The 21,002-nt window shown below is 32.9% G+C and overlaps 1 protein-coding gene across 4 annotated transcripts in view; it reads left to right on the plus strand.

The window, feature by feature from the left end:
• The window catches only part of ATR (ATR serine/threonine kinase), a 133,905-nt gene extending 114,363 nt beyond the window's left edge, over positions 1-19,542 (plus strand). Inside the window, exons 37-47 of one of the 4 annotated variants that reach the window (XM_037843431.1) lie at positions 5,733-5,830; positions 6,378-6,610; positions 7,582-7,716; positions 9,369-9,569; positions 10,559-10,702; positions 12,512-12,662; positions 15,251-15,407; positions 15,522-15,675; positions 16,830-16,981; positions 18,312-18,417; positions 19,130-19,542. In XM_037843431.1, the coding sequence (XP_037699359.1) occupies positions 5,733-5,830; positions 6,378-6,610; positions 7,582-7,716; positions 9,369-9,569; positions 10,559-10,702; positions 12,512-12,662; positions 15,251-15,407; positions 15,522-15,675; positions 16,830-16,981; positions 18,312-18,417; positions 19,130-19,303 (1,705 nt within the window). In that variant the 3' untranslated portion in view covers positions 19,304-19,542. The remainder of the gene's footprint in view (positions 1-5,732; positions 5,831-6,377; positions 6,611-7,581; positions 7,717-9,368; positions 9,570-10,558; positions 10,703-12,511; positions 12,663-15,250; positions 15,408-15,521; positions 15,676-16,829; positions 16,982-18,311; positions 18,418-19,129) is intronic. The other 3 variants (XM_037843422.1, XM_037843438.1, XM_037843444.1) reach the window with 3 other exon arrangements.
• Positions 19,543-21,002: the final 1,460 nt, after the last annotated feature.

Here is a 21,002-nt window from a genome sequence, read left to right on the forward strand (position 1 = left end):
TGAAAAAACCTGAGCTAAATCAACTAAATGGTGAAAGACTGAAAGCTTTCCCCCTAAGACTGGAACAAGACAAGGATGCCTGCTATTACCACCCACTTCCTTCCTTCCTTCCTTCCTTCCCTCCTTCCTTCCTTCCTTCCTTCCTTCCAACAAATGAAGTTTATTTTAATTTTTTGTATCTATTTTTAAGCCCCTCCCCCTGCCTTTTTTAAACAGTCAAGAGTTTGCTAAACCATTAGATGAAAGTCATATTAGCAACAAAGGACAACAGATGTGGCACTGCCATACATGTTGAATAAAAACAGTATCCCAAGTGTAAATCATTCAACTTCAATGCAATGGAGTCAGAAGAAACGAAACAATACGTGTTTTGATTGGAAATTAAAAGCTGATGTATCTTCATAACATGTTTTCTTACATGTCCTCAATTACTACTGACCCTGTCATCAGGTGGTAAAAATAATCAATGTCCTAAAAAATTGTTCGAAGTATCAACATTATGTAGCAGATTTAACTTACATTGAACTTTCTGTTTATTGATTACATTTTTCAGCTTATATATTTAACCCAATGTATTTTCCATATTGAAATATTTTTACTAATGTCCCTTAGAATTGATATTTTCTGTAAGTTGTCACAATACATTATCTGAAGAATAAAGATTTTTTTTTTCATTTAATGATGTAGTACACACAACCTTTTCTTTCACATGTACAACTCAAGATTGTTGAACTCAGAGGAACTGCTATAATCACTATACAGAGGATATTATATTAGCATTTCAAAAGTTTATTTCAACCCATTTCTTCTTTTATACTCTAAAGCACCATCATTATGTTGGTTGATGAGATAGCCCCACTGAAAGATGGTGGTATCCAAGATCAGTCCAACTTTCAGCCAGTCAGGATTGCTTTGCGGCAACTCCCAAACGTAAGACTTTGACTATGCAGAAGAACCGCTAGGGAACCAGGCCAGGACCAGTAGCTTGGAGAAGAGATGCAACAACATGGACGGCTCCATCTTGTCAGGCCCACCATTGCCTTTCACCATTGTACTGGAAGTGCTAGCCAGAGAAAATAGGCAAATGAATGAATGAATAAATAGCATCCAAACAGGAAAGGAAGAAGTAAAACTCCCTATTCCCGGATGACACATTCTATATTTAGGAAATCCTATAAGAATCTACAAGACAGCTACTAGAGCTGTAAATGAATCCAGCTACGTGGCAGCGTACAAGATCAAAATGCAAAATTTAGTTGCTTTTCTATACACCAGCAATTATCAATCCAAAAAAGAAATCAAGAAAACAATGCCATTTATAATAGAAACTGAAAGAATGAAGTATCTAGGAATAAATGTAACCAAAGATGTAAAGGACTTATACATAGAAAACTACAAATCATTAATGAAAGAAGTTAAGGAAGACCTAAATAAATGAAAAGATATTCTGTGTTCATGGATTAAGATTTCAATTCTAAATTGATAGAGATACTTTAGCACATTACGGTGAGAATAATTAACATCTCTGAATTATGTGTGTGCTTGACGTTGAAAGGGGAAGTTTGGAGTCATATATGTCCCCAGAAGGAAAACTGGAGGATAAAACATGAGACTGTATAACACAGTGAACCCTGTGTTGGGCGAGGACTGTGATTAATAGTACAAATATAAAAATTTATTTCATGAACTAGGACAAATGTACATCATTATTACAAGGAATTAATAATAGAGTGGTATATGGGGAAAATGCATCTACTGCAAACTATGGGCTCTAGTTAACAGTAATATTGTAATATTCTTTCATCAACAGTAACAAATGTACCACACCAATGCTAAGGGTCAATAATAGGGGGAAATAAAGAGCATGAGATGTTTTGGGTTTTTTGTTTGTTTGTTTGTTTGTTTGTTTTGAGTAATGAAAATGTTCTAAAATTGATTGTGGTGATGAAGGCACACTATGTGATGATACTATGAATCACTGATTGTACACTTTGGATGGATTGCATGGTATGTGAATATATCTCAATTTAACTGCTTAAAAAAATGTATGTCAATTCTACCCAAAGCAATTTACAGTTTTAAGAAAACCCCAATAAAATTCCAAAAACCTTTTCTGCAGAAATGGAAAACCTAATCATAAGATCATATTGGAACAAGGGACCCCAAATAGCCAAAAACATTTTGAAAAAGAACAAAGTTGGAGGGCTCACACTTTCCAATTTCAAAACTTATTACAAAGCTACAATAATTAAAACAGTGTGATAATGGCACATGGACAGACATAGACCAGTGGGATCAAATTGAGACCGCAGAAATAAACCCTCACCTCTATGGCCAATTGAATTTTGACAAGGGCACCAAGTACCCTTTTAATGGGGAGAGAATAGTCTCTAATAAATGGTACAGGGAAAACTGGATATCCACATGCAAAAGAATGAAAGTGGACCCTTACCTCATACCATATAAAGAAATTAACCCAAAATGGGTCAATGGCATAGCTATTAGAGATAAAACTATAAAACTCTTTGAGGAAAATATCTTTTAGGACATTGTATTAGGCATTGGATCCTTAAAATTTACATTGAAAGCATGAGCAACCAAAGTAAAAATAAGTTGGGCTTCATCAAAGTTAAAAACTTTTGTGCACCAAAGGGAATTACCAAGAAAGTGAAAACACAACCAATAAAATGAGAGAAAATATTTGGAAACCATATATCTGATAAGAGTTCAATATCCAGGATATATAAAGAACTCTTACAACTCAACAGCAAATATAAACAACTCAATTAAAATGGGTAAAAGACCTGAATGGCTATTTCTCCAAAGAAGATACAGAAATAGCCAATAAGCACATGAAAAGATGGAACCTCATTAGCCACTAGGGAAATGAAATTCAAAACCATTTCACATCCTCTGGAATGGCTACTTTTTAAAAAGGGAAAATAGCAAGTGCTGACAGGGATGTGAAGAAATAGGATCCCTTCTCCATTGTTGGTGCAGCCACGATGGAAAACAGTTTGACAGTTCCTCAAAAAGTTAAACATACAGCTCATATGACCTGGCAGTCCCACTTCTAAGTATATACCCAAAGGAATTGAAAACAGAGACTCAGACAGGTATTTGTACACTAATGTTCATGGCAGTCTTGCTGACAGTAGCCAAAAGGTAGAAGCACCCAGATGCCTATCAGCAGTGAAAGGATAAACAAAATATTGTATATGCATCGATGGAATATTATTCAGCCCTAAAAAGGAATGGAGTTATGGGACATTACTGCTTGGATAAACATTGAAAATATCATGCTGAATGAAATAAGTCAGATACGTAAGGACAGATTATGTGTGATTCCACTGACATGAAATAGCTGGCATATGCAAATTCAGAGACAGAAAGTAGATTTCAGGTTACCAAGGGTGGGAATAAGGAGTTAATGAATAATGGGTATAGGGTTTCTGTTTGGAGTGTAATGGGTGTAGGGTTTCTTTTTGGGGTGATGGGAAAGTTTTGGTGATGGATGGTGGTGAAAGTAGCACAACATTGTGAATGTGATTAATCCTACTGAATTGTATGCATGGAGTGGTTGAGATGGGAAAGTTTATGTTGTATATGTATTTCCACAATTAAAAGAAAGAGAGACTACAGAGACAATAACAGCTAAGTGCAAAGCATAATCTGGACTGAATCTAATAATGGAGGCAAAAAATGCCCAAAAGGACTTTTCTGGGACATATATAAAAGATTGGAATACAGTCTGTAAGCTTTATGTTAAATTTCTTGAACTTAATAACTGCACCTGAAGTGGTTACATAAGTGAATATCCTTGTTCTTAGGAAATATACATGGAAGTATTAAGTATTCCAGGAACATGATATATATACCCTATTCTTAAATGTTTAGAAAATAGACAAATGGACAGATGAATGGATAGATGGAGAGACAGAATGTTACAGCAAATGGCAAAATGTGGCAAAATGTTATATACTAGTGGATCTGGGAATCTGAGCGGGGTTATGTTGGAGTTAACTGTATGAGTTTTGTATTATTTTTGCAAGTATCTTATAAATTTGAAATTATTTAAAAAAATTTTGTTTAAGGAAAGAAGTAATGACACTTCTTTAATTCTCCTTATATTCAGTAGTGTACTTTTGCTTTACATTGAAGGGTATCTTAGAGTGATAAATCTATTTAAAGTTGACTATTATAAGGTAATTTGACTTGATATTTTCAGGAATCAAAGTAATATGTGTTCATCCAACATGTTAGGTTAGCAAGACTTAGCCAAGCCTTTCTTCCCAAAACAAAATTCAAGTTTTATAAAATCCAGATTTATTGATGTTACTATTGACTTGTATTGAAGCAGAATTCCTGGTGTTTTGGCATTTTGAAATGGAACCATAAGCAGAGGAGAATTAGTAAATGCATTTTTTCTTTTCTAAAATGAGTAGAAGCTTTTATTTGTTTTTAATTCCTTGCATGAATCATGTGCCTTGTTACATGGCATTTATTTAATATATTTCTTCTCAAACATGGAATTATTTAGAGTCTTCTCTCTACATAAATGTTTTAAGTATAGTGGGAGATTTTTTAAACAGTTTAAGAAAGTAAGGGTATTCAAGAACATATTTCTATTCATAGTAGTTAAAACATTTGGATGCTTAAAGGAATAAACTTAGTTCTTGAGACTCATTTATCCCTTGAGTGACTGAAAAACTGTGTTATTACTGAACAAGCATCAATGTTTACCCTCAAGGAACTGCAGTCTAATTAGGGAGAGAAATCTAAAGCATGTAAAATATTTAAATAATGGTACATAATAGAATATGTTGTAAAATATAAAAAAAACTGGTGTAAATAGTAAAGGTAGTGTAGGTATCCTGTCTTATCCACTTATCAAAGAACTATTCTTACATTAGCAAGATACCAAAATGAGTGAAACAAGTTCAAGATTTCATGGACTTTTGGGAAATCTGAGGTCAATACTCAAGCCATGGCTTCATGATTTCAAAAGTATCCTTCTTTTCACTGCACCCCTACAGAAGTCTGGTAGGCTTCTTGGAGAAGGTAGGATTTGAAGGATAATTAAATTCAAGGAGAGGACGTTAATAAGTTTTCAAAGATTTGACAGAGAAATAAAGTTGAATAGTTTGTTCAAGGATGGTGTGGAAATCAGACTTGATGGGAGACGTGCTCTAGTGAGTAGTGAGAAATTAAGATTGGAAAGTTATGGCGAAATAACAATCCCAGTCAGAGTTATTAGTATAGTCTTAAGCTGTAGGTTGATTCCTATTTTTAAACATGGGAGAGCATGATAAAGTCAGAATTTTAGAAATTCAGGAATGTTAGTTGGGAATTTAGTCCAGAATTTGTTGAAAGGAAGAAATGTGGAGGGAGAACAGGTTATTTTCCAGAAATGAAGTGGTTTGCCTTGGGGATGCAAATGAAGGCACAAATCTAAGAACAATTTGAAAGAAGTTATTAACTTTGACAGGACCTTGGCTAGGTCAGAATTTGCATTATTTCTGGTATAGGTAATACAGAGTTTGATGAGGAATATAGTAAGAAAAGAAAGGAGGGAGAAGAGTGAAAGATAACCTCTGCTTGTAAGAAATACTGATAACATAATTTTTGTCAGAAGGCTGTATACAACCCAAATGGTACATTAAGTCTTTAACTTTTTATTCTATCGCATAAGAACATGCACTGTGCAATATTTCTTTTCTATATAATTACAGATCTTTACAGTATGGAAATCAATTTATATATCAGTCAATGCCACGGATGTTATCACTATGGCTTGATTTTGGTGCTAAGGCATATGAATGGGAAAAAGGTATAACATTTTATGTAAAACTTTTAAGAGAGTAGAAAGAATTAGAACTTTGGTATAACATCAGATTTGACTTGACAATCTAACTTACTAAAATCTGGGAATGAATTTTATATAATTAAGATTTTATTTGCATACAGGAAACTAAATATTAAAAAGGAAGAGAAAGACTAAACATAGACTGTTAAGTAGTTGCAGTTCAGGGCCTGCAAGTGAAAATCTGCTCATTCCTGGATGAACCTAACAAATACTGAAAGATGTTAAGTTAAATAATTTACTCTAAAAACTATAATGGGCAGTGGCTTGCCCTGTATGTTTCTAGTAAAAATTAATAGCCCTTGGGTTTTTCATTGGCCCTGAGTATGGCTTCCTACTTGGACAGAACAACTATTTTTTTCATAAATTAGTGAATGATCTCAATTTGGGCATGAGAATAACAGATACGCATGTAATTTAAAGCTATTTTTAAAACAAAATTGTTTATCTCTGAAATGAACCGATAACGGTTTTTCTTTTCTTTGCTATTTCTTAACTGTGATTTTTTCCCCAGCTGGCCGCTCTGATCGTGTACAAATGAGAAATGATTTAACTAAAATAAACAAGGTGATCACTGAACACACAAATCATTTAGCTCCATATCAGTTTTTGACTGCATTTTCACAGTTGATCTCCCGAATTTGTCATTCTCATGATGAAGTTTTTGTTGTCTTGATGGAAATTATAGCCAAAGTGTTTCTGGCCTATCCTCAACAAGCAATGTGGATGATGACAGCTGTGTCAAAGGTAATATAGTAATCACGACACTGTCTTTTTCTATTTTACATGGCACTGATTATTTAATGCTAATATGTAAATGAAAATTCCAGAATGTTTCTCTTAGAATAGAATAATACCAAGACATAAGCTTTAAATACTTTTTTTTTTTTAAAAAGAGAATGATTATAGCACTATGTACCATTTTAATATTCAGGGATATTTACTATATCAAATGAAATGATTAGTATGTTAAAGATTAAAGAAGCCAGCTTGCTTTTTATTTTTGAATCTAGTAAACTGTTAGTGCTTGGTGTAAAATGCTAACCTATTTTTTTTGGTGCTTTAATCCAAAGTACCTGAACTATTAATACTAGAAAAACTTCATTATATCATTAATGGGAATTTTTAAGTAGTTCAATTTATTTGGTAAATAACTTTTTAGAGAATTTAGAAAATACAGAGATATAAAAAGAAAATTAAAATTCATACCTTCTACCATTCATTAATATTTTGATATATTTTTTCTTTGTATATATATTCTCTGTGCATATTTTAACACTAAATTTGAATTACATATATATTTATTTTTCAGTTAAAATTGTTACCATAAGCATTTTCCCATGTCATTAAATGTTATTTGAAGACATTATAAAATTCTGAAATCGCCATCTGTAATTTATTTAATCATTGTTGATCCACTTAAGTTGTTTTTATTTATTTATTTATTGCTGTTGTAGCACATTTTAGATGCATCTATATTTGTTCTTATTTCTGATTATTTCTTCAGAATAGAGTCTAAAAAGGGAATTCACCAAGTCATATGATAACAACAGTTTTATGCCTCTTGATAGCATTGCCAAATTGATTTTTAGGAAATTTATATCAGTATAAACTTTTGTCATGAATACTTTTTAAGTTGATTTTTGTTAATCAAAAGTTTTGTTGCTATATTTTAAAAATCTTTTATAAAATTGCATTAACTTTTTTTTTTACAACAGTCTTCTTATCCCATGCGTGTGAACAGATGCAAGGAAATCCTAAAAAAAGCTATCCATATGAAAAAATCCTTAGAAAAGTTTGTTGGAGATGCTACTCGCCTAACAGATAAGCTTCTAGAATTGTGCAATAAACCGGTACTATCATGAATCTTATTGCTTATAGACCATTGTTGAATAATTTTTATATAAAACTTCTATATGATTTGAGCTAGTTTTTCTTCATTTAGTTAATTAAATTAATATTCTAACATATATGAGTATACTCATTAAATTGTATCCTTTAAATATGTACCGTTGACTTCCATAAAGCTCTTTTAAAAACTTCTAACATATTTCCCTCTCCCAAGTATCCTCTAAATTTCTGAAGGTTATTCTTAATGTGAATTCTTCTAATAGTAGATTATCCATATTTGTAAGAGATAACTTAAGTAGAGGATATGAAATAAGCCATAAAAATATATGAATATAAAATACTTGAGATTGTCTAAAGTTCTCTCTCTCATTTTCTATCCTATCTTCAAACTTCCGTAAGTCACATACATTAATTCACTTGTATGAGAGGAAGGAAGAGTGATGTTTCAGTTTTCATGCTTTCAGTATACATTTCACTACCTACAAGGGGACAATCACTGTGCTAAGGGAAATAAAGAAGGTTAGACATACTTTCCTGCCTTAAGGTGCTCATAGTCTTGTAGGAAACTAAGCAGATGGTTACCATCTAGTGTAATAACTACTTTTTCATTAGACTTGTGACTAGACTACAGACATGCTTAGAAGAGTGACCCCTCTTCTACCTAAAATCTCTACCAGGGAAATGGAGAAAAAAATATTAATCCTCACACTAATTGGAATAAGTAAATAATTTATGTGTCAGTTCAGATGTGATTTTGCTGCCAAATGAGGTTTGGTGCAAAAAAAGTTTTATTTTCAGAGCTCTTCATTTTGTAATGTCTGATAACAGATTGTTGACCTCTATTATACCCTCTAGTCATTAATGTAGGTACTATTATTGATGAGCAGAAATTATCTCATTTTTGTTACGGTGCCCGCGAGTTAAAGTACGAGACAGCCAAACGGAATTTAAAGAGCCTTTTATTAGCCAGCCAGCAGGCGGCTGCTGCCTCTCACTCCACGCAGAGAGTTCAGCAAACAGCCCCCACCTGTGTGCACTGGTGCCTTATATAGGCAGAAGCCGTATCCTAGAAACGCAAGCAAGCAAGCTATTCTAACAGAAGCAGAGTTGGCAGTTTAGCTCTTGATCACAAAAAACAATTACACAAAGAGTTTCACTTGGAACTGGAGCAGTTATTGATCATACAAAACAATTTCACAAAAACAATTTCACAAAGAGTTTCACTTGGGACTGGAGCAGCTATTGATTATTAAAGGGTTATAAAAAGTTTCACTTGGACCTGGAGCAGTTATTGTTAAAAGGATTACGCTTTGCTGATGCGTGCAATCGCAGCTTTGCCTCCCCTAAACGGTAAAGTTTTGATTTCTTTAACTGGTACAGGCCCAGTCTCACTCCCCACCTCATGGCCTAATGCTGTTTACACAACACTATTGCTTTGCAGATGTTTTGGGATTAAGGGAAAGGGACCCCACTTCAATTTTAAAGTTAAAATGAGATAATGTGTAATGTATATTTAGAAAGCTTTGTAATTAAGATATTGTAGAAGAATTTTTTTTCTACAAACAAAATTTTTGTTTTGGTTGAAGTTAAAAGTTCTATAATTCAAGGTAAACATAGAGAAATTAAAATGTACTACCTTTTCATTATTTTTCAGGTTGATGGAAGTAGTTCTACGTTAAGCATGAGCATTCATTTTAAAATGCTTAAAAAGTTGGTAGAAGAAGCAACGTTTAGTGAAATCCTCATTCCTTTGCAGTCTGTCATGATACCTACTCTTCCATCAATTCCAGGCACCCATGCCAACCATGACCCATTTCCTGGGCATTGGGCCTATATTGCAAGCTTTGATGATACGGTAAATTTCAATTTTATATGACTGTAGCTACGTTTTTAAATTTTAGTTGTTAAAAATTTTAAGTTAAAATGTGTTTTTCTTGGACTACATGAATTTTATTTATAAAGAAAATAAATGATTGGCAATACAGGAAAGTAAGACTTCCACTGATGGTAGAAAATTAAATGATAAAAACTCCATGTTCAACCTAATATTTTCATTTTTCTGATGCTTATGTTGTTTTAGTAGTATTATAATCTTTATTTTTTCACAATTTTACTTTTCCGTACACTCTTTTGTTCTAACAGTGGAGAAGAGAAAGAGACCAAAATACAATTTTTTGTTTGTGTTTTGGGAGGCAGTGAAATTCAACTAGGAAGAACTTGACTTTATTTTTTTTAATGTATGAAATCGGCAATAAATACATGACTATTTTAAAGAAATGGTTCTAGAGCACTTCTAAGTAAATACTTTTGAAAACTCTATATTTATGTCAACAATGTGTCTGTAGCTCAAAACATTTGTTTATTGCTTTCAAAGCCAGTCACCAAACCACATAATGAAATCATTCTTATTACTTACAGTCATGCGTTATTTATGACTCAAGCAATGTAATTTACCTATTACTCACCTCATTAGGAAAAATTGGTTTTGGAGAGGTTTGTTTTTTCCAAAAGTCAAATTACTTTCAATTAATAAACATTCTTACTACTACAGACATTTGGATTTGGATGCGTAAGTCCTTGTATTGTAGATGAAGAAATCTTTTTTACTTTACAGCCATTCTTAAGGGATGAAAGTGTGTCTCTATTCATGGGCAACTATTCTTTCCATAGATCATAGATAATAAGGATGGAAGAAATTGCTGAAATAACAAACTTACCACATCATAAAGGTTATTATATTGTTCTTTCTCTTTTAGTTAGGTTAGGTAACTCAGTATTTATAATATATAGAAATGTAAACAAAAAATTTCAGCCTTAATTTATATATAACTCATCATCTTTTAGGTGGAAATTCTTGCTTCTCTTCAGAAACCAAAGAAGATCTCTTTAAAAGGATCAGATGGAAAGTTCTACATCATGATGTGTAAGCCAAAAGACGACCTAAGAAAGGACTGTAGATTAATGGAATTCAATTCCTTGATTAATAAGGTTTGGAAATAGTTTGCTATTATTTTGGAATTATCATAGTTATTATCAGTGAGATATGGGCTTTTCAGTAAGCAAACAGATGGCTCTTAGGGGAAATGAAATGTATTGTCCTTTTCATTTTCACTGAATTAAAAAAACTAAGATTACTTTCATTATAATGAGAAAAAAAAATTAATGAGGGAAAATATTTTCTGTTTACTCTTTAAGTTATCTGTAATTACTTTTTAATCTCATTTTCCCTTTATTTTTTTCTTTTATCTTTATAATATACTTTTTTGTATCAGATTTATTTAGATTTTATCTTTTGGTGTTAGAAAAAAAGTTTAGGTTCTATTTTTATCAACTCTTTAAAAGTCATCATTAGCATTTTTTTTTCAATTTTATTGGTAAGTGCTTGATTTCTATCCCAGAGATGTTGTGAAAAATCCCATTAAGGGTTATTATAAATGTGCATTCTTAGGAATTTTGAGTTATTCCATAGTCAGGCATTGATAAATACAAGGCATCTATTCTGTCCACGGGTAAAAATGAAATCATACTGTGTGACGTGATGAAACTTTATGATTTCTCTACAAGCTTTTTGCCCTTTTTCTCCTCCACTTCCCACATTTCACTGGTACTTCTGTTATTAGCAGGAAAAGTTCTGGGCCTTTAGCATAAAAAAGATATAGCAACAGATTTATTTTTTTTTTTTTTTTTAAGGGCATCTATGATTTATGTGTACTTTAACTAAAAAAAAATTAAAAATTAATATCACCATAAAAGCCCATTTCAAAGGCAATATGACAGGAAGGATTTTTTAATTATTATTTAAAATGTAATTTGGTAAATTGGTACATTAATCACTGTCTATTAAACCATTATCATTGTCTTCCCAGAGCTCCCTGAGTATTTTCTGATTGGAGTAGCAAGTAGCCTGGCTTTACTTTATAAATTTACCTTAACCAGCCTTTTTGCTGATCAGGTTATAGCATTACTTGTTCCCCAACATTAATGTGGTCAAATAAAATAGCCTGATTGTGAAAAACTACAGTCTCACTATGTTGGTCTTAGAGGCCACACACTGACCTTTACATGAGATTGTAATGCCATACTGCTTTGTAGGCATTTATTTAGTCTACTTATTCCTAAAGCTTAGAATGTGTTTATGGTCAGTGATTGTGTTTTTTAGTTAAACAGGTTACATTTATTGACATGTGCTTAGTTTATTTACTTCATATAATTCCAGAATTAAACATAATACAGTTTCTCCTTATCTAATATTATCAGGGTTAATATGGGCAACTATTCTTTCCATAGATCATAGATAATGATCTTCTAGGAGATAGTTTTTCAAATTAGGGTGTAATATTAAACTGCAAGTGTAAGAAATACATTTTAGGGCTATCATAGAGTTCATACTCTTTTGTTCTTGTCTCTTTGAGATAATCAAAATTAAACAGCAGTCTCTGTACATAGGGATTTAATGCGTCAGTAATATTTATAAAGCAAAAAAACGAAAACAGGATTTTGCCATTGTTCAATATACAACTATATTATTTTTGACACAATATTCTTGTCACATTGATGGTACATAATGGAAAAGAAGGACTTTCCCAAGGCCTTTTTAAGGACTTGGAAATGAATTAGGGCTACTGCCCCAGTACTATTTCCTTTCCTACCATTCTGAAGAATTACTCATCTACACTACAGGTAAGCCTACATTGATATTCATTTGCTATGAAATGAAGTCTTTTGATATATTTAAGATAACATTTACAAATTTAGAATTGTTTTATTTTTAAGTTTATGTGTTTATGTTTTTTATAGTGCTTAAGGAAAGATGCAGAATCTCGTAGAAGAGAACTTCATATCCGAACCTATGCAGTTATTCCACTGAATGATGAATGTGGGATCATTGAATGGGTTAACAACACTGCTGGCTTGAGACCTATTCTGACCAAACTATATAAGGAAAAGGGTACTAAAATTAATTCTTATGATACAAATATATAATATGTGTATAATAGCCACTAACATTTATAATATGGGTATAATTGTTAATGTATCTTAGTATGTGTGTTTTGGGTATAAGCAATAGTGAAATTTCTAGGTCAGATTGAGATTCTATTAGAATATACAAAAGCACATAAATATTTTCCTTTCTTCCTTGTGTTTCAAATCCTTCCCTATCTTCATCCAAAAAGGATTTGAGGTAGCTTACAAAAATGTATATGAAAATTTCTTTTTCATAGGGCTGTTGGTTGGCAGTTCTGAAACTACTTTATGCGTATACTAGGCTTTAGCAAATAAGTAAGTATATTGTGGGTAATGAGAGCCAGTTTTCTCACTGTTAGAGAATGAAAAGGAAAGAGGAAGGGCTAGAATGAAACCCACAGTGTTAGACTGAAATTAGAGATTTTAATATGAACTAATGTTTGTTTAAAATATGTATACAGATGAATAGATATAGAAATGGTTGTAAATGAGTGTGTGTATGTGCATATAGTATACACACACAATTATTTTCTAGCTCTGTCCGCTGAGAGGCCCTAAAGCAATGACACACCATTAGCAGTGAGCGCACGTACTGCTCATTGTCCAATAAAAGGAACCAGGGGTTCTTGGAGAAACGGTTGATTCTAGGTCTTGGAAAGGGAAAATATAAGATGAGCCTAGAATGTCCTGTGGTGCCTTTAGAAAGTAAGGAGTGCTTGTATAATTATAGGCAAGTTGAAAGGACATATGAGCCTGCTTGAAGAGGCTCCCACTGGCCAAATCTGGAATAATTTGAGCAAAAAAATAAATGATAGTAATGGTTTATAGCTCATGGAATAAAATAAACATACATGAATTCATATGGATATAAATAACTACTTGAATAAATAAATGGGGAAGAAGGAACAAATTTTTTTTAGAGTAGAATTGCAGTGAATAAGTATAGAAATAATAATGGAAAATGAAAATCACCAGCTGCTAAACAACTCAGTAATTATTGTCAAAGGCAGTAATTATCAATGGGTGCTAAAATTAGAGGGTAAAAGTATGATGAAAAGCAGATTATTGGCAGAATCACAGCGTATCTCCCTACAGATACTTATTAATTGCAAAGTGGGAAATAATAGTAATTTTATCATAGAGAAACAATAATATAACTGGCCAGAACCCTTCAAAAATGTCAAGATTATGAAAGACTATGGAATTTATCACATTTGAGGACATTAAGAAGACATGACAACTGAACACAATGTGGGATCCTGGATTGGATCCTGGACTGGAAAAAGGATGTTAGTGGGACAATTGGTGAAATTTGAATAAGGTCTGAAGGTTAGTTAATAATATTGTAAAAGTGTTAATTTTCTGGTTTAGATTATTGTACTACGGTTATATAAGAAATTAATACTAGGGAAAGGTAGGTGAGGAATATGCAAGAACTCTTTGTATTATTTATGCAACTTTTTGTAAGTCTAAAATTATTTCAAAATAGAGTTTTAAAAATATATATGATACATTAAAAATAAATAGAAAAAATTACCAAAGTGAAGTATAAAATAAGTAACATTTAGTTACTATATTATGGGTACTGTGCTAAGTATGTAATATACATTATTTATTTAATATTGTTAACAAATCTTTTTATCCTCATTTTATGGACAGTGCTGGGGAAGTTAAGTAACTTATCCAAGTTCAAATAGATAATATTTTGTAGAGCTGATACTCAAACACATATCAGTTTGATTTCAAAGAACTTGCTGTTAACTGATTTATTTATAAGGATGAAACGCTGTTTAAGTTTTAATTATTGTATTGGGTTTTTAAACAAGTATTTCCCACTTTATCATGAACTCAGTTGAACAATGCAACATTTGAAGCTAAAAACCTCAAATCCCAAGCTGCCCATAAAACTTTTGGCCGGGCCTTGGGTACAAAAAGCACCAAACCAAGTGGACATAATAAGCACTGTCTAGACTGGAGTCTTATCAACCATCTAATATAGATTCACAAACATATCAGATGGAAAAATTCTTCTGCTTACCCATCATTTGATTTGGATGATATGAATTCTACAGGATTACCTTAAAAATCAGGGATACTATAAATGTTATAGGGTACCCTTTATGCCCAGTGAATATTTCAGAGCAACAATGTGGGTTTCTTAGTAATGATTCAGGTTGGAACTGTACTACTACATGCTGATTAAATGAGAGTTCAGTATAATTTTAGTGAGGGCTCAGTATTTTCACAATTCTCAGGGCCGCTGATCACATTGTATTTATATTCTGAGTGGTATCTTTTGGAGTTATGTGATTCTGCAACACCGGATTTAGTTAACATTAAGTTTCAGATATGAGATTTCACTTTGCATAAGTATCAAAGGAAGATATTATGTTTAGCTTATATTATTATAGTAGCAGATGATAATTTTTCCTACCTATAATTGAAAATTTTCCATTTATTCTTCTTTTGAATAACATTTTGAATAAAAATAGACCATTCTTGTCCTATTTTAACAAAAAACTTTGCTTCTTTTCTCATTTGAATTGTACAATTAATGAGAATTACTTGCAGGAGTATACATGACAGGAAAGGAACTTCGCCAGTGTATGCTTCCAAAGGCAGCAGCTTTGTCTGAAAAACTCAAAGTATTTCGAGAATTTCTCCTGCCCAGGCATCCTCCTGTTTTTCATGAATGGTTTCTGAGAACATTTCCTGATCCAACGTCATGGTAATTTACCAAGAATATAATACACTGTAATGGTTGGATTTTTATTTTTAATATTTTCATTGAGATTGCCTCATATGGCATAAAGATATTTGATAGGCAGTATGATTCCTTTAGGTACAGCAGCAGATCAGCCTACTGCCGTTCGACAGCAGTAATGTCAATGGTTGGTTATATCTTGGGGCTTGGAGATCGTCATGGTGAAAACATTCTCTTTGATTCTTTCACTGGTGAATGTGTACATGTGGACTTCAACTGTCTCTTCAATAAGGTATGTAATGTGACTTACCCTAATTAATTGTAGATCTTTTCTTGATTTTATTTCCTTAGCAACTGTTCTTTCTAGACATACCTTAATGATAGTACATATAGTCATAAGTCTTACATTGACAATTTCTTGACTGGTTTTGATCAGTGGATTTCCATAGCCCTCAGTAAAGCAATTTAGGATGGAAGAACCCAGAAGAACTTGAAATTTAGAGGTTTGGGTTCAAGTTCTAACTTAAGTAGTTGTTAGTTTTGTAAACATAGATAGATCAGTTCATTTTACTAAGACTCAGTTTTACAGAGCCTAGGTAGTTTAATATAATGGGTTCAGAATAATCCAAGAGTTTTAAGAACACCTGAATACCTAGGAAACACTGCAGGAGATTCAGATTCTGTATGTTTGGAGTAGAACCTGGGAATAAATTGTGGAGATTGAAGTCTTCTTTAAGGCCCCCTCCAATTTTCCAAGGTAGGCTGGTAGGTTAACCCAGTATTTTCTTCACCTCCATTCTCTGTGGATTGCTTTCTGCTGTTATAGGTAATCAAGAAATATTCCATACCCAGTTGAAAACAAATCAGAGATAAACCACTCATTTAGGTTGAATCATACAAGAAAGGAATTTAGGAAGACTGATTGGAGGAATGAAAGGACCCTAAGAAAAGAGATTAGAGAATGGTAGACAATAAATGAACAACTGGACTTCATTATATAACATGTTTCATGTCCTATTGAGGGGTGTGAGCAGTCTGACATTGGCTGTTTCTTTTCCACTCTTGTTTTAAAGTAAAAGACCTAAGTGGAAAAATATGAGAGTATTTGTTTTCTGTATTATTCAAGAAAGACATTAAAAAAGTTAATATGAGATTAAATATTGAATGCATTAAAATTTCCCTGTAATACTCTTCACCATACTGAATCCAGTGAAAGGTGATTCCATGCCCTAGGTCTTATCTAAAGGGTTGTAGTTTCAGTTCCCCAAAAACAAAGGCCGAGTCATACTGCTTTCATGATATAGGCCTCTAATGTAATTAGAAGTTCAAAGATTTTAAGGAGTATTTGTACCCTTTCCTAAGACAGTTTAGACATGAAATCCTAAATTCTTAAAGATTTTAAAATCTGAATGAGGTTACTTTTTAATAAAATGCATTGTTTTAAAGGGTGAAACCTTTGAAGTTCCAGAAATTGTGCCATTTCGCCTGACTCATAATATGGTTAATGGAATGGGTCCTATGGGAACAGAAGGTCTTTTTCGAAGAGCTTGTGAAGTTACAATGAGACTGATGCGCGATCAGAGAGAGCCTTTAATGAGGTAGTCATCTGTACTCTGTAAATAATTTAACAGTAATTTTGAATGTAATTATTCGTTCCTAAATATGTTTGCTTTATATAGACTACTTTGTATTGGCCATGAGGTAGATTTTTTTAATAATAGCTTTACTGAGTTACCATATCATAAAATTCACCCTTTAAACTGTTAAATTCATTGTTTTTTTTAAAATATTGCACAGTTGTGCAACTCACCATTGTATCTAATTTTAAAACATTTTTATCACCCCAAATAGAAACCCCATACCCATTAGCATATACTCCCATTCTCCCCTCATCCCAGCTTTTGGCAACCACTATTCTACTTTTTGTCTCTGTGGATTCACCTATTCTGGACATTTCATATAAATGAAATCATATACCATATGGTATTTCACTTTTTTCATTTGGCATTAATGTTTTCAAGGTTCACCCATTGTTGTAGCATGTATTAATGCTTCTTTCCTTCTTATGGCTGAATAATATTCCATTGTATGTAAATACCACATTTTATCTGTTCATCACTTCATGGACATTTAGGTTGTTTCCAGTTCTTGGCTATTATGAATAATCCTGCAATGAACATTAGTGTACAAGTTTTTGTGTAGATAAATATTTTCAGTTCTCTTGAGTATATCCCTAGGGGTGGAATTGCTGGGTCATATGGTAATTCGTTGTTTAACATGTTGAAGAACTTCCAAACTGTTTTCCGAAGTGAGAGAAGGGATATAGGAGGTGAAATTGGTTGTTAGATGAAGAGGGGGTAAGGATGATTCCTAGATTTTTGTCCTAGAAAAATGGGTCAGTGATATTGTTCTTTACTGATTTGGGGAATACAGGAGAAATAAGTTTGGTGAAAAGTAATGAGTTTTCTTTTGGGTATATTGGGTTTGCAGTGCCTGCAAGTCATCCAAATGTGCATTTCCCATAGGTACTTGGATTTTACATCTAGAGCACAGAAGAAAGATATGGACTGGGTCACTATGGCAACTGTAGGAATTATATGGTCATTGAAGACATAGCAGTGGATAAAATGCATTCATTCAAGAAATATTCATTTACCTATTTACACTAAGCTTTTAGAAGGCACATTTAATTCATCTTACGCTACTCTCCACAAAACACCTCTGACCTTCTTCTATCTTGCTTCTTTCCTACCCTTTCTTTGTTCTTCCCTCATCCCAAAATGATTTCACATCTTACTGAAAAGATAATACTTTTAACAGTATTATCATTTGCTTTTCTCTGTCACTTACTCTTAACTGTTGAATTTAGCAAGATTTTTCTTTACAAAGGTAACATTATTATTGTAATAATATTTGTTTTAATTTTAGTGTCTTAAAGACTTTTCTACATGATCCACTTGTGGAGTGGAGTAAACCAGTGAAAGGGAATTCCAAAGCACCACTGAATGAAACTGGAGAAGTTGTGAATGAAAAGGTTAGTGGAAGGTGTAGCTTGATACAAGCCTATACTGTATATCTCTATAAATGAGAATTGTTTCTAAATACTGTCAGTGACTAAACAGTGATTATCCTGAAATCTAGTTCATTTCTTGGATAGATGTAACAATCCACTCATTATTAATTTTCTTTGAAGTCTCAAAGTTTTCAGACAGCCATTTTTAATAAATAGAATAAATTGAGGATTATTTTTCTTATAACATCACTCTCACTCTTGCATTCTGAAATGCTTTCCTGAGAAGAGAGAAATACGTAGAGTTCTAAGTAACTCACTTAGAACTCTCATTAACTTACACTAGCATAATTTCAATATTAGGCATTAGAATACTGTTGCTATTATTAGAACAGCCATTCAAATATTTAAATCCTAAGTACTTTCAAATCAGATTTTTTAAATTATTATTTTTCTATAATTATAGAAGGGATTCCTGGTATTTCATGTATTCCAGAAAAATGTCTAAGCAATTGATATTGGATCAACATTATTAGCCTTGAAATCAGTGTCTCAAGTTACTGTATTTGTTTAATTTCTTCTCTCATTTCTGCATTTGCTCCTACAAAATGGGTAATGATCAGTAAAAAGTCATTAGCACTTATTAAACAAGAAAGGTAGTAATTTCTTTTTACTTTTCAACATCCATATGTTATTGGGTCTGTAGCCCTTCTAATCTTCTGTTTCTTCTTTTTAGGCCAAGACCCATGTTCTTGACATTGAGCAGCGACTACAAGGTGTAATCAAGACCCGAAATAGAGTGACAGGGCTGCCATTATCTATTGAAGGACATGTGCATTACCTTATACAAGAAGCTACTGATGAAAATTTACTATGCCAAATGTACCTTGGTTGGACTCCATATATGTGAAATTAAATTATTTTAAAAACGTGTTAGGAATCTAAAAGTAATACATTTGGTTTTAATCTGTGGTTATATCTATTTAATTCCAAAGTACAACAAAAGTTTCTCTGTGTTCTCAGAGCAACTAATATTATTTCTCCCTGAATGTAATAATATTTAAAGTAATATGTTTTGTTATTAAGAAATAAACTGCTTAATACATACTGTGTATTCTAACTAGAGCAAAACATCATTTATTCTTACAGTCTAAAACTGTATGTGTAAGAAACAAGCCAGCCTAATTTCATTTTACAACTTTCATTGGTTTCCTTATAAAAGTACTAGGTAGGATAAGGATTCACTTGAACAACAACAAAACATTTATACAGTACAGTATTAAATAAATACGCTGTGCAAAGCATTTTGCTAGATTTGTACAGAGCCACCTCTTCTGTCCTCCAAGAACTGACAGTCTAGTAAGAACAAGAGATACAAGCATAAATGGCACATCAGTTAAGGTCACTTGATAAAACTCTGGTTTTTTGTATGGTTGAAAGTGTGATGGGGAAGAAAACATGATAAGCCTAGTGTTCTGGTTTGCTAATGCTGCTGCCGGGATGCAAAATACCAGAGACTGATTGGCTTTTATAAAGGGGGTTTATTTGGTTACACAGTTACAGTCTTAAGGCCATAAAGTGTCTAAGGTAATGCATCAACAATTGGGTACCTGCACTGGAGGATGGCCAGTGGTGTCCAGAAAACGTCTATTAGCTGGGAAGGCATGTAGCTGGTGTCTGCTCCAAGTTCTGCTTTCTCCCAGGACGTTCCTCTCTAGGCCGCAGCTCCTCTTGAAAATGTCACTCTCAATTGCTCTTGGAGCATTTGTCCTCTCTTAGCTTCTCTGGAGCAAGAGTCTGCTTTCAATGGCCATCTTCAAACTGTCTCTCATCTGCACCTACTCTCTCAGCTTCTATGTGTTCTTCAAAGTGTCCCTCTTGGCTGTAGCAAGACTCTGGGCCTGTGTGGCTCTTTTTAAAGTATTCCAGTGATCCAATCAACACCCACCCCCAATGGGTGACGTAACACCTCCATGGAAATTATCCAATCAAACATTCACTCACAGTTGATTCACATCTCCTAGAAACACTCAAAGGATTCCACTCTAATCAACACTAAATACATCTGCCCACGCAAGATTGCATCAAAGATAATGGCATTCTGGGGGACATAATACATTCAAACTGGCACACCTAGTAATGTAAATATGAGAACTAAACAAGTATGTAATTTTAAAGGTACTGTCATACTGAAAGTGTACCATAATGCAAAATCCAGTGGTCATGGAAGATAGCAGAATCTTAAATTTCACGAGATTTTTAAAATGTGATTAAGTTTTTTATGTGTTTTCTTGCATAATATTTAAAATAATAATAATTGCAGGTAATGAAGTTAAATTTAGAACCAAGATAATTTCACTTAGGTTCACTTAATAGAACTGTGCTTTTTTGTACAGTTGGAAGTGTGGTAAGGGAAAAACGTGATAAATCAAAAGGCGTGAATGTGAAAAAGAAACATAATTTCCAATCGAGGTAATGTTAAGCGTTAAGGGAGGTGATGGGAGTGAGGAACCAAGTCTGTAGGTTTACATTCCTACAAGGGAAGAAAATAACTCCCCCTTGATAGACAAAACAAAACAGTCTATACCAAATCGCCAGAAGTTTCCAAA

Source organism: Choloepus didactylus, chromosome 1 (assembly GCF_015220235.1).
Source record: "Choloepus didactylus isolate mChoDid1 chromosome 1, mChoDid1.pri, whole genome shotgun sequence".
NCBI lineage: Eukaryota > Metazoa > Chordata > Mammalia > Pilosa > Megalonychidae > Choloepus > Choloepus didactylus.